We start from the raw sequence: 20,832 nt of genomic DNA, 5'->3' as shown, positions 1-20,832 counted from the left end.
CTATAATACTGCCCCCTATGTACAAGAATATAACTACTATAATACTGCCCCCTGTGTACAAGAATATAACTACTATAATACTCCCTTCTATGTACAAGAATATAACTACTATAATACTGCCCCCTGTGTACAAGAATATAACTGCTATAATACTGCCCCCTATGTACAAGAATATAACTACTATAATACTGCCCCCTATGTACAGGAATATAACTACTATAATACTGCCCCCTATGTACAAGAATATAACTACTATAATACTGCCCCCTATGTACAAGACTATAACTACTATAATACTGCCCTGTATGTACAAGAATATAACTACTATAATAATGTCCCCTATGTACAAGAATATAACTACTATAATACTGCCCCCTATGTACAAGAATATAACTACTATAATACTGCGCCCTATGTACAAGAATATAACTACTATAATACTGCGCCCTATGTACAAGAATATAACTACTATAATACTGCGCCCTATGTACAAGAATATAACTACTATAATACTGCCCCCTATGTACAAGAATATAACTACTATAATACTGCCTCCTATGTCCAAGAATATAACTACTATAATACTGCCCCCTATGTACAAGAATATAACTACTATAATACTGTCCCCTATGTACAAGAATATAACTACTATAATACTGCCCCTATGTACAGGAATATATCTACTATAATACTGCCCCCTATGTACAGGAATATAACTACTATAATACTGCCCCCTATGTACAAGAATATAACTACTATAATACTGCCTCCTATGTACAAGAATATAACTACTATAATACTGCGCCCTATGTACAAGAATATAACTACTATAATACTGCCCCCTATGTACAAGAATATAACTACTATAATACTGCCCCCTGTGTACAAGAATATAACTGCTATAATACTGCGCCCTATGTACAAGAATATAACTACTATAATACTGCCCCCTATGTACAAGAATATAACTACTATAATACTGCCCCCTATGTACAAGAATATAACTACTATAATACTGCCCCCTGTGTACAAGAATATAACTACTATAATACTCCCTTCTATGTACAAGAATATAACTACTATAATACTGCCCCCTGTGTACAAGAATATAACTGCTATAATACAGCCTGCTGTAGAGGTTTTACTTGCTGTATGATCCATAGTGGATATTCCTGTAATGAGTAGTGCACTCCTCTCGCTATTAGGCTGGATTCACACGACCGGTGCCCGCCGTACCGTAGCACGGCGGGCACACGGCAGTGCGCGGGGAGAGGAGGAGGGGGAGAGCGCTGCTCACCCCCGCCCCTCTCCATAGGGATACATGGTGCACGGCGCCGTATGCCGTGAAAAAATAGGACATGTCCTATTTTTTCACGGGGTACGGAGCGGTACGGTGCGCCGCGCGCCCATTGCCGTCTATGGGGGACGTATATCGGCCGTATATACTCGGCCGTACATACGTCCCCCTTGCGGTCGTGTGAATCCAGCCTTAGTATGTTGCTGCCATCCTGTGGTCACGTTGTGTAATGCAGTTAGGATCCTATTTTATATTTATATAATTTATATAGGGCACATAGATTACGCAGCGCTGCACAGAATCGGTCCCTGTCCCCAATGGGGCTCACAATGTAATCAACCTACCAGTGTGTTTTGGAGTGTGGGAGGAAACCGGAGTACCCGGAGGAAACCCACACAAACACGGAGAGAACATACAAACTCTATGCAATGAAATTCCCAGTGCACTGCACATTATATAGAACCTCTACAACCTCTCACAATGAACAGGACTGTCCTAGAAGATCCTAATCATCTCTATGGCATCCTAAAGGCACATATGTGGTTTTCTATTTGGACAGGGACCACCCAGGGCAGAATTGTGCCCCTCAATATGCTCACAATATATTAAGATTGTCAATTAGAGACAAGCAAGTCATTCAAGATTCAATGTATTGAAGCTTCACCAAATGTTTGGAAAGATTAATTCAGCTGCAGAACAGGTGCTGCTCCAATAGTCTTGGAAACTGGAATATAACCCCCCCCCCCCTCCCTCCCTATTCGTCGAAAACAGAATTTGTTTTATAAAAAGCTCCTATGCATTTAGTTTTTTCAAACAAATTCTAGCCCTAAAAATTCCAGATGGAAAAAATTTGCATAAAATGAACAAAACGGGATAGGAGCTTACTATGAGAACAGTAGAGGGTTATACACCACCGTCCTGGACCATCAGAGAAACACGGTCTAAAAGAAAGGATTCTGGAAAACCACCATTTTTCCTGCTGTATCTCCAGGTTCTGAGGCGGGACTGTGTGAGGCGCCTGGTTCTGTGGGACCTGATGGATACCCTTAGGTATGGGGGTCTCAGCCCTACATACAGCCCTGTACTCACCCTCATGTAATATTCCTTCGTGTGTCCGTAAAAGGAGTGTTCCCACGAACGCAAGTTACTCCCTATCCACGGGATAGGGCCTACCTTGCTGAGACCCCCATAGATCACAAAAACGAGTTGGACCCCTCGCCGCTCCTCAGAGTAATGGAGCAGACGGCCGCGCATGACCATTCTGCTCCATTACTCTCTATGGAGAAATTGCCGTGCACAGCGCTCATGATCTCTGTCAGCTCCATAGAGATGAATGGAGCAGAGTGATCATGCTCAGCCGTCTGATTCATCAGTCTGACAGAGCGGCAAGGGGTCCGTCAGACCCCTCATTTTCACAATCTGTTGGGGTCTCATCACTGAGAATCCCACTGATCAGCAAGTTAGACCCTATCCAATTGATGGGGCCTAACTACAGTTCATGGGAAAACCCCTTTAAGATGTTTAGCATTTGCTAATGTCAGGCCAGTTATTCCTTTTCCACCTGACAGATTGCAGTTTGCCCATACACCAGCAGAGGGCAGCAAAGTCCAATCACGTATAACGGTGACTACACCTGTGCCACCTGCTGGATACAACAAGCAGTGCAGGCTACAGCAGATGGTCACACCTGTAGCCATGTCTTGTATTAGGGGTATAATATGGAGGTGTTTAACTGTGGGGTACGGCGTTACAAGCCTCTGCGCAACTAACTTCACAAGTTTCTGATGAAGTGCAGGCCCCTGCATGCGAGGCTCCATGATGTGACCTTGATGACCTGGAGTGTTGTTGTCCATGAAGAGATTTGGCCTGCGATGATCAATGACTGGACTCACCATATTGTACACGTAATGTGGGCTGACACTGGACAGTGCCGAGCAGTTGTGTCTAGAGTAGACACCAGCAGCTGATGCCTTGAGCTCTACATGACATCTGACCTGCATGACCTGACCATTAGTGCTCAGCACTGAGGCCGCTGGTCCCTGATAGACGCAGGATAAGGACCCCTGTGCCTGGGGGGGTCAGATACTGCACAGGTCATCTATACTGCCCCTTCTATGCACCTGCAGTTGTGTGACATTCATCATCGGGTTCGGCAGGTCAATGTTCACAGTGCAAAGGTCATCAGTGTCAGAAGTTACTCAAAGACATGACTCTTCCAACCTGCCGATGCCTCTCGGAGGCCAAGTATACTACAGTGCACGGGGTCTTTTTGTGGGATGAGATAATGTTTTCATTGCTACCATTTTGAGGACCTTTTGTTCACTTTATTATTCAACTTGTGAAAATGGTAAAAAGATATCTGTCATTTCAGCGCTATTTTCTGTTAAATACCTTATATACTCGAGTGTAAGCCTAGTTTTTCAGCACAAAATATGTGCTGAAAAACCCAAACTCGGCTTATACTCGAGTCAAAAAAATAAATAAATCAAAACTTGCCTTTCTGGCGGCACCCGTAGATCTTCTGTGCGATCCATCCGGTATTGTTGTGCTGCACAACGGGGAAGGGGGGGGGGCTATATACACTGGGGCAGGGTCTGGCAGGCTATATACACTGGGGCAGGGGCTGGCAGGCTATATACACTGGGGCAGGGTCTGGCAGGCTATATACACTGGGGCAGGGTCTGGCAGGCTATATACACTGGGGCAGGGTCTGGCAGGCTATATACACTGGGGCAGGGTCTGGCAGGCTATATACACTGGGGCAGGGTCTGGCTGGCTCTATACACTGGGGCAGGGGCTGGCAGGCTATATACACTGGGGCAGGGTCTAGCAGGCTACATACACTGGGGCAGGGTCTGGCAGGCTATATACACTGGGGCAGGGTCTGGCAGGCTATATACACTGGGGCAGGGTCTGGCAGGCTATCTACACTGGGGCAGGGGCTGGCAGGCTATCTACACTGGGGCAGGGGCTGGCAGGCTATCTACACTGGGGCAGGGGCTGGCAAGCTATATACAGTGGGGCAGGGGCTGGCTGGCTATATACACTGGGGCAGGGGCTGGCAGGCTACATACTGGAGAGGCTGTGACCAATGCATTTCCCACCCTCGGCTTATACTCGAGTCAATAGGTTTTCAGTTTTTTTGTGGTAAAATTAGGGGCCTCGGCTTATACTCGAGTATATACGGTATGTGTTTGATTTTACTAGTTTATTAGTTCTAGGGGTAAGAGGAGTCTTAAACTTTTAGGTTATATTAATTTATAACTTTCTTTCATACCTTCTTGGGTACTGTAACCCTTGGTTGTCTGATCCTACCATGTACTGCTTAAGGGTAAATGGGGATTTTCCTTATAACAATCCGAGGAGGTCATGGCGACAAAATCACAGGACGCAATAATTGGAGAACAGAAGGCGGCATCTGGTTGACACCTGTGATCCGTGCAATATGCAACAATCTCCACATTTGTATCGAGAGCTCAGCCCATGAGCCATTGTCATATTTCTTAACACTCCATGCTGTACATACAAGTCATGGGGTATGGAGAGGTGATCACCACTGCTAGTAAAAATGTAGTCTTGAGCAGTTCCTATAGAGCCCTTAAAGCAGTGATGGCGAACCTTTGAGAGACTGAGTGCCCAAACTGCAAACCAACGCCAACGTTTCTATCACGAGGTGCCAACACCCAAATTTAGCCCAATGGTGCCACAATACCACCTAACAATAAGACAAATAATACTGCCATATGATGCTGCCACCTTTACAACCACATAGGTAGCATCATTCTGGTAATAAAGACTATAGAAAGGCCAATGTTACCAATAATATTGCTATACTATGCTATACAAATATAGCGATGAATATCATATTACTGCCATTCAGTGAGGAATATTACTGCCATATACTGATTACATTACCCCCATACAGTGACAGTAGTCCTGAGTACATGCAGGGACTGGGGGACTGTGATAAGTTAGCTTGCTAATGGACCAAATATTGCCATCTTTACCCCCTTTTTGTTTTTGCATTTCCATTTTTTACTCCCCACCGTGAAAGAGCTCTGCGTAAAAAATTGCCCTTCATAGTGATGGCATTTAATATCCAATTCCTTGTACTGGAAAGTGGTAAAAAATTCCAAATGCACTAAAATTGGTTAAAAAAAATGCCTTTGTGACATTCTTGTGAGCTTGGATTTTACAGTTTCCACTGTGCACCCCAAACGACATGTCTACTTTTTTCTGTGGGTCAGTACAATCACAGGTAGGTATTAATAATGTTTGTATACATTTACAAAAATTAAAACCTCATGTACTAAAAAAAAAAAAGTAATTTTGCCATCTTCTGGTGCAAATTTTTTGGGCGCTTTTTCATACTTTGGTGTACGGAGTTGTGTGTGGTAATTTTTTGTGATATGAGATGCGCTTTCAGTTCTACCATTTTGAGGACTGTACAACCATTTGACCACTTTTCATAACATTTTATTACATGTTGCAAAATAGCAAAAAAGTGGCATTTTGGGAGGTGGTTTGTAGGGCAAAGTGGTTGTTGTGGGGTGTATGCCCAGGTGAATTTTGGATCACCCATATGAGAGCTGTCTGTGGCCTCTGTCCACAGCGCTCATCACCTGCACAACACTGCCAGTGATGCAGCATAGCACCCGGTTACATTGTGCACAGGGTGCTTACTGTGGGGTTGTCCTGGCTTCACTGGCCGATTTGTGCAGGTGATGAGCACTTCAGATACAGGCAATGTGGCCACAGCTGTCATACAGGGGGATTTGGGACACTAAACCACAAGTATGTATAGTTGGTTTAGTGTCACCTGCCAGGACCTCTGTAAGTGTGCACATGTGTGTGAGCAGCCCCAGCAGCTCCTGACCTCGTATCACTGCTCTGCTGCAGTCAGCTCTGTTCTGTGAGCTGCCTCACTCCGTTCTCTTCCCACTGTTTCCCAGGCTGAAGAGGAGGAGGGGTGGGCACTGACACTGATCGGCTGCTCGTCTCACTAAGGCATCACTAGTGAGAGCAGAGCCGATCAGCTTCAGGCTGCAGTGGCTGCCGGAGCTCCGACTTTGATGAAACCGGGGAGATGGTACACGTGCCTGCAGAGAGGGCTCTGCGTACCCTCTCTGGCACGCGTGCCATATGTTCGCCACCGCTGCCTTAAAGCATAAGGACACATTTCACCCAAAAAAATCTCTGCTCATAAAATAAAATGAACATTGATTCTCTGCCTTTGATCCAGTAGAAGTGGGTGTAGACCATTGGCAGGAGTGTGGAGGCTTTACTGTCCTTCTCTGCTCGAGGTGACGGCACACGGCAGCCACAGGCATCTAATGCTGCATACGTGATAATTTGGGCTGGATTATGTAGGGAATGGAGGTGACAGCAAGACTCAAACTCTTAACAAATCTATGGATCTATTCATGGTCAAAAAAAAAAAATAGAACAAGTCCTAGTTTTTACAGTGAAATTGTTACAGAACAGATCACACATGGTTAATGATGGAGGGACCTGCTGACATTAACATCGCAGGAATCTGAGCAGAGTCTTTCCTAGATCAGTTGCATCATATACATTCATTATTATTCTGAAGGTGGTGACCAACATCTGATCTGCCCACAAGAAATTTCTCTAGATTTTTATTTTAGTGAAGTTTGCACAAGAGATCATTTTAACCCTTCACAATGTTACTCAGTTTTATTGCTGTTTTAGCACCCATCACTGTCAGTCATGGGTGTGAGTGGGGACTCTTAAGCAGTCACATTATGATCACTAGTGCTATGAGATACTGTGTGCTGACAATGTGCTTAGATTATCAGGGTACAAGTTCATATACACTTTCATTTAGCTTCTATAAATTATCTGACACAGAAAGATGAGAGATTAGATGAGGAGATCCACGAGGTGCATATTACGCACATTGACAGCTCTGCTACATCTCTGCTCTCAATCGCATCTGCTGTACCTCCCCCCTGGATAAAGTTCTTATCTGCCCCTCGCTGCTGTGCTGCAGGAAGTGCATCAGTGAGGGCTCCATCCTGTACTGCAAGATGGCTGCAGACCCCAAAGTCAGAAAATCCAGGGTCAGAAACCAGGGGCAACTGAAATTGTATACACCAGGAATGAGAGAGAGGTTGGGATTATATTAAATGCTGTTTTTTGTTAAGTGAATTAGAGAATGTGTTTTGATTTGAGTATTTAAGAAGCGTGTCTTCCTGTGAACACCCCCCTTAAGGTCTAGTAAGATCTAGTAACACCCTTGTGTGTGACAAGGGGCTTCCCCTCTGGCTACACTATGGAGACCAGCACCAGTTTTCATCAAGGCTACAGCATGGACTGACCCAACCCCTTATCTATAGGCCTAACCCCAAGAATTACAACCTATAGACAGCGCCAGTGATCCCCTCCACACTAGCGCCCGGGATATACTGGCACATTGTAGGAGTAGTAGGGTTTCACCTGCATACAACTAGTTCTAAGTAACACAATATACAGGTGGATTTTTTAGGTGTTTTTTTATTTTACAGATCTGAGTCGGTATGCAAAAACTTCATGTCCTGGTGTTCAGCATCCTGCAAGGAGAGAAGGGAAGAGTCAGAACTGGGAGGCCATTGAGCTGCAGAGATACCCCTCCCCCAAGTGTACACCAGGCACCCAACAATCAGGTCATTAAAAAGGACATTTACCACCAGAATGAAATAATTTATGCAAATGAGCCTGAGGGGTTCCAAGCTCCATTAGCACTTATGGTGCCTAGAGCCCCTCAGGCTCATTTGCATATGGATTTCCATCCTGGTGGTAGATGCACATTAATTCCTGCTGATCGTGCATCTTTCTGTTCAGTCTCCTGTAGATCAGCCGCCTTCTCAGACAAATGCCTCAAGGACATCAAGTCAAGGGCGGCCCTTGTCCCATCAAGCAGAAGTCCATGGCACAGAACGTACCACAGACAGAGCCTAATGGAGAAGCGCTTGCCCTGTCAGACTCGTCATCGTATCATCACTGAAGGCTGCCGCTCCGTGCACCCCATCAGTACTTACCCGTTATGCGGTGGGCACAGGCTGAGGCATGGTGGGGGGCTGTGCCTGCTGATCTGGCTTGGCTCCCTTCTGCTCAGAGATGGGGGTTGTGGGCAGGATCTCCTCTTTGGGCTCCACAATGCTGACATGGTCAGGCAGGGGCTTCTTGGGGCCAATCTTGCCGCTTGGGTCCCATGGGAGCATGATCTTCACCTTGATGCCAAGTACTCCTGTCACACAAACCAAACATTCAGTACAAGTCCTGTCCGGCTCATGGCTCCATCTTCGTCCCCCCTCACTCTTCTCAGACAAATGCCTCTATATCAATCAGGAAGTGGGACAAGTCTCTAGTGGAGGTGCCCCAAATACAGAGACACAGAACGTGCCCCAGTACAGAGACCCCTCCAAGAGCCTGTCCCCATCTGACTCGTCATCGTCTCATCACCGAAGGGTGGAAACCCCCAACCACCATTACCAAGTCATTACCCCCCCTCGCCCCACCCAGGACATCTCACCCTGTCTGAGCAGGACGTGGCGCACGGCTGTGTCCACGTAGTAGTTGACTGGGTCACCGCTGTGAATCATCAGACCATCCACAAACTTCATGGACTTGGCTCTCTGGCCTCGCAGTTTGCCGGACACCACGACCTCACAACCTTTGGCTCCGCTCTCCATGATGAATCGCAGGACACCATAGCAGGCTCTGAGGAGGGGGAAGGATCACAACAATAAGCATTGGATTCTAGAGAAAAATGAGCACGAGAGCAGGACTGCAGCAACACAAGAATTAACAGAGTTTAACAAAAACATTCTCCAGATTCTGCACTCAGAGCCAAGCAAAATTTAGTTTCATCCTGGCACAAACCTTTTAGATCTCTAAGCAAATGGTAATCTCTTTTGAAAGCATAAATCTTGTTCTCAGACCTGCTCCTAATTTATTAGCACAATGTTCAGATGGAGCCTCTGCCAACAATCTATATTACCTATACCTGCTTCATCTGTACATGACTGCAGGGTCACAACTTGGGGTTACAAAACACAGAAGTTCTCAAATTTTAACCCCCTAGTGAAGTTTACACAAGATAATTTTTAACCCCCGTAACTATTGTATTCAGTTTTATTGCCGTTTTAGTGTGGATGGGGACTCAACACTTCATGATCCCCATATTAGAAGTGTGCTGACAATGTGCTTAGATTATCAGGGTCCACGTTCATACAAACTCTTAGCTTCTGAACATTCTAGTATCCAAAAAAATTGAGATCAGTCATGAGTTATAAAACACAATGACTCATCTCTGCTCCCTCACCTAATCAATAAGACAGTCGGCGCTGTCTATAGCTTGTAGAGCAGGTCTATGCACACTGCTGCTTGCAGGTAGTGCCTGCATCTGAGCTGGTCTTGTAATGCAGAACGGCAGGAGGCAGACATCACTGCAGTGTGCAGCTAGGGGAAGCTATTCATTAGAATTTGACCACAGTCAGAAGACTTGTGGTCAAATCCAGGGATAACCTGACCCGCAGACAAAGGAGATTCAAGCCTGAACACGAGTCAGGCACGGTGTTATCCCTGGTACATGTTCACTAGTCAGTCCACAAACGCTCAAGGTTTTCCTACATTACCCTTTTTGACTCACTCCAGCAATATGAATATGCTTTCTCATATTTCTAGGAATTTATAAAGCCATCCCCCTTTGTGTCATCCACTTTATATGTATAACTTTAGAACCCATATAGGCATATGATAGTTTATTACTTTTATGCTTATCTGTACCAAAGGAGATAACTCCTCTTCTGTGTACCATTACTTGTGGCTTTATGTGCAATTTGAATGCCATTTTAATATCCCTTGATGATAAATAAAGATGAACTATTAAACGATTGTTCTGTTTTTACATCATGTCCTCCACTGCTCAATAGGGGACACAATTAGCAATACAATTATTTTTGGTGTCTAATACATTTAGTGTTCTACACTTTACTTCCAAACCCTTTCTTAGGCATCCAGGGATAACCAGAATTATATACACCAGGACTGATAGAGAAAGGTTGGAATTATATCTGAAATGCAGTGAAAGAAGGTCATTTTGTTCTCCTGAGCATATTCAAAAGGACATCTACCTCCAGGAACAAGGATTGTAAACAAAGCACGGCTTTCAAAATTATGCAAAAGAGCCTGAGGGGCTCCAGGCTCCATAGATGCTACTGGAGCCCCTGAGGTTTATGTGCCTAATTGTGAAAGCCTTTTTGGGATCCAGAAGCCAGACAAGCAGAGTAAATTCACTGATTACCAGGGTTTGCAGAACACCCTCTTCAGTATAGAGATCATGGGGATTTGACAATGCAGGAGGACATAATTGCACGGTTGAACAATTTAGATTGTACAGGACTTCTCAGACAAATGCCTCGTAACTCGTCTTCATACAATATCCCGTTTGTGTGAGGGCAGAGGCGGCAGCATGCAGAACGCAGCTCCCACCACCACCCCCTGCACATGGGGAGGATGTTAGACTCGTCATCGAAATCATCACCGAAGTAAAACTATGCAGAAAGCACAACATGGAGACAGATCAGATAAATCCACAAGCCTCACCTTCTCACCGCCAGACCTCCCAGGAGCTTGTAACGCAGGGATTCTGCTTGGGCAATGGCACACAGACCCCTTGTGGCGACTTTCTCTGCGTACAGCTGTAAAACAAAAGACAGGTGAGACGCTATAATATTTCCATTATACATAACGAGAAGTCATGAAGTCTAACAAGAATCTAACAGTAAGTGTCACTGAGCTGGTGACTGGTGGAGCCACAGACAGGACCAACCAGTGAATATTGCACAGTAATTGCTCTCCGAGGACTCTAGCACAACAAAGGCACAATCAGCCAGGAAGTGACTCTAGTCTCGGGCTATGTGGCCCTTACTCCTAATCACAAGGGTCACAGTAAACCCTGCCCTATATATCCCATGGTTCCCATTCGTTGCCCCAGCTCCTGTAAAGCGCAAGTCTAATGCATCCTGTTCTCTACCTCTGACAACTTACAGGAGGACCTGCTCCCATACATCTGGAGCAAAGTGTACCTGAACCACAGAAATTGATTAATAGGGGGAACTTCGTCCAAAGAATCAAATACAAATAATCCTATAGTGTCTTTCCAGAACACTGACATATTCCAGGACTCACCTCAACGCTGCCCTCAGGAAAGCCAAACCTCTTCTGTACTACAGCAGTCAGCTCACGGATACGGCGCCCCTTCTCACCGAGGACATTCTGGGTCCTGGAGGGAACAAACAAGTTTTATTTCTATAGCCAACTAATCTGCACATTGTAGCAACTTATTCACAAATCCTGGGTGACCTCAGCTTTGTCTTTTCACTTGAATGGGACCAAGCAGCAACCTGGTCCCAAGACCAACAAGACTCTGGGTATAAGCAGCAACAATTAGAGGACAGTGACTGATTCACTCAACCCATGGGAATGGAACTGCAGCCCTGATCACCTATTGCAGGGCTGGCGAACCTATGGCATGGGTGCCAGAGGTGGCACTTAGAGCCATTTCTGTGGGCACTCTGGACAGTTCACCAAACAGGAACAAGTCTTCCTGCAGTCCCAGGCAACTTAAGAGATGCTGCTCAGTACTACTTTAAAGCAACACTTCATTGGCTGTTTGCAACTGCAGGTAAAATTAGAAGGTGTGGACTCAACAGCATTATCTTTGGAGGTCCTCCTGCTGGACCAACCATTCTTTCTGTACAGTGAGACCCTGGAGAGAAACAACTATGATAGTCTGGATTTTCCCTCCTTTCAACTGTGTTGGTGACTTCAGGGGGCCGATACGATTGAAAGATGTGGAAGAACAGGTATAAGTTACTGCTTAAAATGCCATATTGGCACTTCACAGTAAATAAGTTGATTTTGGTTGTAGTTTGGGCCCTCTGTCTCTAAAAGTTTCGCCATCACTGACCTATTGCATTGACTGAGGCGGCACAATCAACATGCGTCAGCCGTTAGAGACAAGACACCTGTTCTCCAGCCACACACCCAGCGGAGGATCAAAATGATTTCCCCCATCCAGTGTGTGTATAAGGAAAACTTAAATAGCTGGATACAAGTGGCTCACCTGGTGGCAAGGATGATAATTTCTGTCCTGGTGGGAGTGACTCTGACCTCCACGCCGGAGTAGCCATCTTCAGCCAACTCGCGGGTCAGGAACTCATTCAACTCAGCCTTGAAGATGCCATCAGCGACAAACTGCAGAGGAGAATACAAGAGGCTATTAAAGGGGAGATATGTTAACTGTTAACATGAAAGCGCAGGTTCATTATCGCTTATGGGCAATCGCTACAAGTGTGAAATCACCAAACCACAGGCAACAATCCAATGGGGAAAAAAATTGATAGTTCACTTATTAAAAATGAAATATTTTTATTTCACCATTCTTGTAGATCAATTGGAAACAAATTCCCACATCTTGCACAGTAGTCAACACTTCTGTGAGGCATTAACTTAGTTTCCACTGTATTCCAAGGTCTTGAGATTCGCAAAGAAAATTAAAGCACCCAACTTTTTAAAGGTTTGTATATGCATTAAACATGTTGACTACTATGCAAGATGAAGGATTTGTTTTCAATTGTTGTATGAGAAATAATAAATATAAGCTTCGGCTTAGTGATTCTAGACCTGGTCGGTGATGGTCTTAGCGCTAGGACCCCCAAACACAAGAAAGGGGGCTTCTAATGCTAATGACGTACATAGAGGATGCACCGCTATAGACAATGCATGAACAGGACTTGTCTCACAACCTGCTGCTCTATCACAGGACCCACAGTCTTGTAATCAGTGGAGGTCACAGCCTGAAATAAACTTAGGACAGACCCATTGAAATGGGTTTTGTGGTCATAGCAAGATGAGTCCCATCAACAAGTTAATCGTTATCCTGCAGGGCAAGTGGGGAAGTAACAGTCCTGACCATTCAAGAAAATCCTGCACCGGTGCTACAAGTCTACTAACAAGAGAAGTGCAGAAGCCGAGGCCTACCAGGCCGAAGCCTCAATAAGAGTGCAGCCACAGCGGATGACCCCCTACACCCATCATATCATGTGCCCCCCATTGTCCAGAACAAGGCCTCTACTATCAGATTAGGGACTTTACGAACTGCAACAGTTCAATAACAGGTCTGTACAGCAACCAGTCATATCCTCCTTCTGCCCTATACACATGCATGCTCTGCTTGGACAAGAGTGCAGGTGTCCCTGAGATAGCAGGAGAAGTCCCCCATACACTGCTGTACAGGGGGAAGCAGGAGAGCAAAGACCCCCACACACTGCTGTACAAGGGGTGAGAGTGCTTCAGTATAGACTATCATACAATTAGGAGTATGGCCTCACTCATCCCACAGTATGCCCCCTCATGCTGGGAGTTGTAGTGCTCCATATAGAGGTCATAGGGACAGCCCGGCAGTGGCCCCCATCACCCCGGTTCCGACTCCCCCAGGCGGCCATGACAGCCGGGAGCACAGGCCTCATCCCATCCACCTCAATCCGCCCCCAGCCTCCGCTCATGGCCGCCCATCCCAGCCCCAACACAAGCAGGCAGCTCCCAGGAATCACATCGCACCGATATCGATGGGCTAATACCTCGTAGCGGCGGGGAGCAGCCCGATGCCGGCGCTTACCTTCCTCTTCTTCGAGATCTGCACCGCCATCTTGCGCCGCGCTGCTGAAAGGAAAGGGAAAATACTTCCGGCGGAAGTGTCTATATAGGGTCAACCGGAAGTGGAAGGAGCCGCGGCGACGCGAGGCATCATGGGGAGTGTAGTTTTACAGCTGCGTGATAGTGGCGAGGGATGGGAGATTACTATAGGAATGTGAGAGATGATTGTGATATGATGTCTGTTACCTCCTGACCGTGATGTAATGTGCACTGACCCTTACATTATAAATTATTAACAATACTTAATATTATTCTAATACCAATATGCAAAACACTGCTGTTGCTAGAGGCAACATCGGTTATGGGTGGACCATGTGTTGTTTAGAGCTCTGCTTGCTTGCAGTATAAACCCATAGTTACATGTTAGGGCAAGATCCCATCTGCATTTTGGCCTCCATTTTACAGATTTTTATTTAAACAGAAGTCTGTTTAGCCCCTGACATAAAGTCACTGAAACCTCTGTATACAAACCAAGGGCACTGCACTGGGAGAGTGGATACTAGAAAGGGATTACATTATGGGGCACATTTACTTAGAAATAAAAGTGCAATTTCCGTGTATAACGCTGCGTGCAGCAATTCACTAAGAGCATGCATCAGAAATCTGTCGCTTCCCCGCACTGTGGTGCACTTTTAAGGCCGCGGTCACACGTACCGCTAGGTGTCCGTTCATAACGCGACGCTAGCGCACAGGAGGTGGTCCTCGGCCCCTGTGCACACATGTGTTTCCAGAGAAACTAATGCAAACGCCTTATTAATCGCATACGTTTCCCTGGAAACGCATGTGCGTTTGGGCCGAGGACCTCACCCTGTGCGCTAGCGTTATGACGGACGCCTAGCGGTACGTGTGACCGCGGCCTAACATAGAACGTGCGACACACTTTGCAAGATAAATACGGCGCTCGTTCCAAATCAGTTGGACCGTCTGGCAGCATGTCCCCTAATTTGTGTCACATGGAAGTCACCGGAGGTGCGCCACAATCGCAGTGCAGATGCATTTTACGTACCTGTGCAAGCCATGAAGAAGGGGAAAAGTCTGACAAAAGTGCAGCATAAAGACCTTAGTAAATGTTTTATATTTCCCTCCCTAGAAGCTCCTTCATGCTGGACTCCTGTGATATCGGTAATATTACTACGTAGCACTGAGGTCGCCCCCAGAAACCATTTCCCTGGTGGGCCCTAGGTTCTCCAGTCCTGCATTTAAAGGATAGTGTCAGTCAGGTTTTCATTTTTCATACTATGCTCTCAAACAATAGAAGATGTAAAAATGGATACTAACGCGCACCATGGGGACAGTTCCCATCTGTGTTTTGGCTTCCATTTTGCAGTTCCTGTTTGTGAATGGATAAATAACAGATGCGTTTTTATTCCTACATCTTCTCTTAGACCAGTGGTGGCGAACCTATGGCACGGGTGCCAGAGGTGGCACTCAGAGCCTTTTCTGTGGGCACCCAGGCCTTCACCCCAGGACAGAATTTTCTAGTTGTGACTCAGGGCGCGTTCACACGTTGCGTTTTGACCTGCGTTTTCATTGCGTTTGAAACGCATATACAACAGCTGAGGAGAGGTGATTTGCCTAATGACATCACTGTTAGCATTTCCGTTTACAAAACGCATCGTAAACGCGATGTTAACACACGCGTTAACATTGTGTTTACAAACGTAAACGGTAATGTAATTAGGCAAATCACCTCTCATCAGCTGTTTTATATGCGTTTCAAACGCAATGAAAACGCGACCAAAACGCAACGTGTGAACGCGAACTCAAGGCTTCCTCCTGCAGTCCAAGACAACCATGGACATGCTATGCTCAGTGTTACTTTAACCCTTTCAGGACCTGGCCCTTTTTTGTTTTTTCATTTTCATTTTTTACTCCCCATGATCAAAAATCCATAACTTTTTTATTTTTCCATGTACAGAGCTCTGTGATGGCTTATTTTCTGTGTAACAAATTGCACTTCATAGAGATGGTATTGAATATTCCATGCCATGTACTAGGAAGCGGGAAAAAAATTCCAAATGCAGTGAAATTGGTAAAAAAACGCATTTGTGCCGTATTCTTGTGGGCTTGGATCTTACGGATTTCACTGTGCGCCCCAAATGACAGGTCTACTTTATTCTTTGGGTCTGTGCGATTACGGGGATATTAAATTTGTATAGGTTTTATAATGTTTTCATACATTTAAAAAAATTAAAACCTCCTGTACAAAAATTTTTGGGGGGAATTCGCCATCTTCTGGCGCTAATAACTTTTTTATACTTTGGTGTACTGAGCTGTGGGTGGTGTCGTTTTTTGAGGATTTTGATGACGTTTACATAATAAATTTTAGGAGTGTACGACCTTGTGATCACTTTTTATAGAATTTTTTAATTTTTTTAAATGACAAAAAAAGTGCAAAAAAAAAAAATTTCGACTTTGAGCGCGATTTTCCGTTACGGGATTAAACGCAGTGAAAAACCGTTATCATATTTTGATAGATCGGGCATTTTCGGACGCGGCGATACCTAATGTGTTTATGATTTTTACTGTTTATTTATATTTATATCAGTTCTAGGGAAAGGGGGGTGATTTGAGTTTTTAGGGTTTTTTATTACAATTTTTTTTTTTTTAACTTTTTTTTATTTTTATTTTTACTATTCTTCAGACTCCCTAGGGTACTTTAACCCTAGGGTGTCTGCACGATCCTATCATATACTGCCATGCTACAGTATGGCAGTATATGGGGATTTTACTCCTCATACATTACAATGTGCTGATAGCACATTGTAATGCATGGGTTAACCCGAAGTAGCTTACCATGGCGACGGATAGGCGAAGTAGGTTACCATGGCGACGGATCGCCGCTCCCCGATGACGTCACGGGGAGCGGCGATCCTCGAAAAGATGGCGGCACCCACGCGCCGCCATCCTTTTGAAGCCGCCGGCAGCATTGCCGGCGGCGATCGAGGTGAAAACACCCGCGATCGGTGCTAGCACCGATCGCGGGTGTTACCGGTAAGCCTTTGCTGCAATATGCAGCAAAGACTTACCGGCTATGGAGAGGGCTCAGTGCGTGAGCCCTCTCCATGCACCCGCGGCCGACCCGTGACGTGCTATTACGTCACGGGTCGTGAAAGGGTTAAAGCGACACCTCCATGGCTGCCAGGACTACACAAGAAGGTGTGGGTAGAGGTAGATTATTGTTGGAGCTCCTGCTCTGGGTCCCCTGATTCTTCTTCCTCTTCAGGGGACCCTGGAAAGAAGCTATAATTCAAATTTCTCCATCTTCTTTCTATTGTATTGGTGTCCTCAGGACACCAATACGATTGAAACTTGTGATACAGCTGGAATCAATAGGTTGCTGCCAAAATTGTCATGTTGGCACTTTGCGACATAAAAGTAAGTTTTGTTTGTTGGTTGGGCACTCTGTCTGTAAAAGGTTCACCATCACTGTCTTAGACCTTCTGTTATTTGAGTGGAATGGAAATAAAAGGATGGCTATAAAATAATGAAGCATGGAAACTGACACAAACAGAAAGCTAAGTACCCATTTTTTAATTGGATCTGTTTGGCCGGTTTCACATGAACATATGCACGCCTGATCCGTAGTCTGTGTGTGCATAGAACCGCGCTGCTCACCCCTCCCCTCCACAAAGGGTGAAGTGCGGCACGACCCTACTTACAGGGAGAGTTAAGGCAAACATGACAGTGACTGCAGTACTTTTTTCCATTTGAAAAAACGCATTCATAACATTGTTACATGTTATCATTTTTTAATATTGAAGTCAATAGATGACGGATAGTTAGAAAAAGTATCAGTTTCAGTTATTACATCATTTTTTTGATAAAAATAGATAGACATGAATAGACAGAGATAGTTAATCTATGCATAAAGATAGATATATGATTGCTAGATAGAGATGAGATAGATAGATAGGCGATAGATAGATAGATAGATATGAGACAGATAGATATGAGGCACACCCGTGCCCCTCTCCGCTGCTCCGTTCCCCTGGCGATCCACTCACCTCGCTGCGTTCCAGCTCTGACTCCGGCAGGGCGGTGCGCGAGGGTCGGCTTCAAGAGTCAGCTCTGGATTGCGGCAAGGTGAGTGAATCGCCAGGGGAACGGAGAGGGGCATGGGTGCCGATAATTGGTGCTGGTGAAGACCAGGTGCCACTTAGATTCTGGTTCCAGCTGTCGGCTGGTTCCGTGGTGGTCCAGAGTTTTCACTGATCCCGAATCCTCACAGTAAGATCCAATCATGGATCCCACTGAGGTTCCGCTTCCCGTTTGGCCCGATCTTGCCACCATCGTGGTCCAGCAATCCCGGCAGATTGCCGCTCAAGGCGAATAGCTGGGACAAGTCACCGCCATGCTGCAACAGGTTCCTGAGACTGCTCCCGTGACTTCTGCTACCCCGGTCTGTCTTCCTACCGCCGAACATAGACTACGGCCGTCTATGCCCGACAAATATGATGGGGATCCCAAGATGTGCAGGGGCTGGGCTTGGGACGACTTGTCCACCCTGCTACCTTGGGTGGAATTCTCTTACAACTCGCTGGACTCTGAATCTGCCGGCTCTGCTCCGTTTTTATTGTATATGGACTAAGTCCTCGTCCTCCTCTCCCACTTGCTGAGAGGTCTGATGTTCCTGCCGTGGAGGAATTGGTCCGAGTTCTCACATCCACCTGGGAGCAAACACGTCAATCTTTACTTCGGGCATCTGCCCACACCAAAACACAGGTGGACAGGAAGCGCAGGTTTCCTCCAGTCTTCTCTCCAGGGGAGTATGGCTGTCTTCTAGGTACGTCTGTTGAAGATTCCTAGTTTTAAACTTGGTCCTCGCCTCCTTGGAAGAGCGCACGTTGGCTTCAAGAAATTTAAAGGGCTAGCGCGCTGATAATTGCCTTGCCGGATCTTTCAGCCTATGCCATTGAGAAAGCTCCCTAGCATTATTCCTGAGTGTTCCTGCGTTCCTGTGTGTTCCTGCTCCTGAGTTCCCCTGTTCTTGCATTCCTGCTCCTCAGTTCCCGTGTTCCTGCTCCTCAGTTCCCGTGTTCCTGCTCCTCAGTTCCCGTGTTCCTGCTCCTGAGTTCCAGTGTTGCTGCGTTCATGTGTGTTCCTGCTCCTGAGTTCCCGTGTTGCTGCGTTCATGTGTGTTCCTGCCTTCCTGTTCCCGAGTTCCTGTGTGTTCCTGCTCCTGAGTTCCCATGTTCCTGTGTGTTTTAGTCCGTTCCTGTGTTCCCGTTCCCATCTGCCTGTACTTCCCGTTGCTGACCCCTGGTTGGACTTGACCTTGCATCTCTGCTGCCTTCCCTGACCCTGTGCCTGAATATGACCACGAGTCTCCTGTCAAGGTACCTCGACCTTGTCTGCCACCACGGGCCTGGTCGCGCCTGTGGAACGACCTGGTGGTACTGCGCTGCAGCAAGACCATCCCACTTTGCGGCGGGCTCTGGTGAAGACCAGGTGCCACTTAGATTCTGGTCCCAGGTATCGGCTAGTCCAGAGGATCCACTGATCTCAAATCCTAGCAGATACATATGAGAGATATAGATAGATAGATAGATAGATAGATAGATAGATAGATAGATAGATAGATAGATAGATAGATATATATATAGATAGATAGATAGATAGATAGATAGATAGATATGAGATAGATAGATAGATAGATAGATATGAGATAGATAGATATGAGATAGATAGATATGAGATAGATAGATAGATATGAGATGGATAGATATGAGATAGATAGATAGATATGAGATAGATAGATAGATATGAGATAGATAGATAGATAGATATGAGATAGATAGATATGAGATAGATAGATAGATAGATAGATAGATAGATAGATAGATAGATAGATAGATATAGAAGAAATTGTTAGATAGACATGAGATTGCTGATTTGCCATAATAACTGTTAAAAACATACACTACGTTACGTCTTCAGTTACGTTCAGTTTATTTATCACCCATTTTTTTTCTTTTTTAAATAAATGAACAGAAACGCTGATTGTGTTGTGAATTTGGCCTTAGTTGCAATACCACACACTGGGGGTCATTTACTAAGGGCCCGATTTGCGTTTTCCCGACGTGTTACCCGAGTATTTCCAATTTGCGGCGATTTTTCATGAATTGCCCCGGGATGCGATCGGATTGTGGTGCATCGGTGCTGGCATGCACGCGAAGGAAATCGGAGGGCGTGGCCGAACGAAAACCCGACGGATTCGGAAAAACCGCCGTATTTAAAACAAAAAATTGGTTGCACGTGCCATACTCACATGCACCAGGAAGAGATCAGTGAACTCCGGGGCACCTCGGCGGACCTCGGCGCAGCAGCGACACCTGGTGGACATCGGGCGCAGTACCTTCATGAATCGCCGGAAGACCCGAACGCTCATCCGAGAAGCCGCCGCTGGAACGCGAATGGACCGGGTAAGTAAATGTACCCCACTGCCCATGGTTGAGAGAGGAGCTGCTTTTGGAAACCATATTTTTCAACTTCCGGAAAACCACTTATGGGGGTTAATTTGAAAGGAATCCATCACCAAGCACCCCCATAAATTAGCAGTTGATTCACATAGAATTCAACAGGAAGCAGACAGCGCCTTTCTCTGTGTAGTGGTCAGACCAGGTTACTGCAGATCAGCTTTTCTATTGGAATGAGAATTGCTTCCTGTTCCATTCTCTGTCCCATCAGCTGCTGAGAACAGTTCATCGGGGGGGATGGTGCTGGGCGTTGGACCCCACCTGCCTGATTCTGAGGATAGTTTATCAATACCTCTTTCTTATGCCTAGATTTAAGAAATCTATGAATATTTA

The 20,832-nt window shown here is 45.7% G+C and overlaps 1 protein-coding gene and 3 non-coding genes across 4 annotated transcripts; all 4 read right to left on the bottom strand.

Annotated features, from left to right (window-relative positions):
* Positions 1–7,795: 7,795 nt before the first annotated feature.
* RPS3 (ribosomal protein S3) lies at positions 7,796–14,104 on the bottom strand. The gene is made up of 7 exons (XM_072133887.1): positions 13,983–14,104; positions 12,429–12,559; positions 11,492–11,585; positions 10,907–11,001; positions 8,832–9,019; positions 8,338–8,546; positions 7,796–7,869 (listed from the first exon to the last, which is right to left on the bottom strand). Exons 1-6 carry the CDS (start codon positions 14,010–14,012, stop codon positions 8,341–8,343), a joined length of 744 nt encoding a protein of 247 aa, XP_071989988.1. The 5' UTR covers positions 14,013–14,104; the 3' UTR covers positions 7,796–7,869; positions 8,338–8,340.
* Positions 8,159–8,305, bottom strand: LOC140120066 (small nucleolar RNA SNORD15). The gene has a single exon (XR_011853491.1). It is a non-coding gene; the product is annotated as a small nucleolar RNA SNORD15 (small nucleolar RNA).
* LOC140120067 (small nucleolar RNA SNORD15) lies at positions 8,616–8,766 on the bottom strand. Its single transcript, XR_011853492.1, has one exon. It is a non-coding gene; the product is annotated as a small nucleolar RNA SNORD15 (small nucleolar RNA).
* LOC140120080 (small nucleolar RNA SNORA3/SNORA45 family) lies at positions 11,087–11,216 on the bottom strand. Its single transcript, XR_011853508.1, has one exon. It is a non-coding gene; the product is annotated as a small nucleolar RNA SNORA3/SNORA45 family (small nucleolar RNA).
* Positions 14,105–20,832: the final 6,728 nt, after the last annotated feature.

The sequence above is a fragment of the Engystomops pustulosus genome, chromosome 2 (assembly GCF_040894005.1).
Source record: "Engystomops pustulosus chromosome 2, aEngPut4.maternal, whole genome shotgun sequence".
Lineage (NCBI taxonomy): Eukaryota > Metazoa > Chordata > Amphibia > Anura > Leptodactylidae > Engystomops > Engystomops pustulosus.
The sequence above is the reverse complement of the archived record's forward strand: the minus strand, read 5'-3'. Positions and strand labels throughout refer to the sequence as shown.

Coding starts and splice junctions, on each gene's coding strand:
- RPS3 (XM_072133887.1), bottom strand. CDS start 14,012: ATGGCGGTGCAGATCTCGAAGAAGAGGAAG. Junction 11,002..11,491: donor TTCCTGAGGGCAGCGTTGAG/GTGAGTCCTGGA, acceptor TTTGTTTTACAG/CTGTACGCAGAGAAAGTCGC. Junction 9,020..10,906: donor GGAGGTCTGGCGGTGAGAAG/GTGAGGCTTGTG, acceptor CCCCCTCCTCAG/AGCCTGCTATGGTGTCCTGC.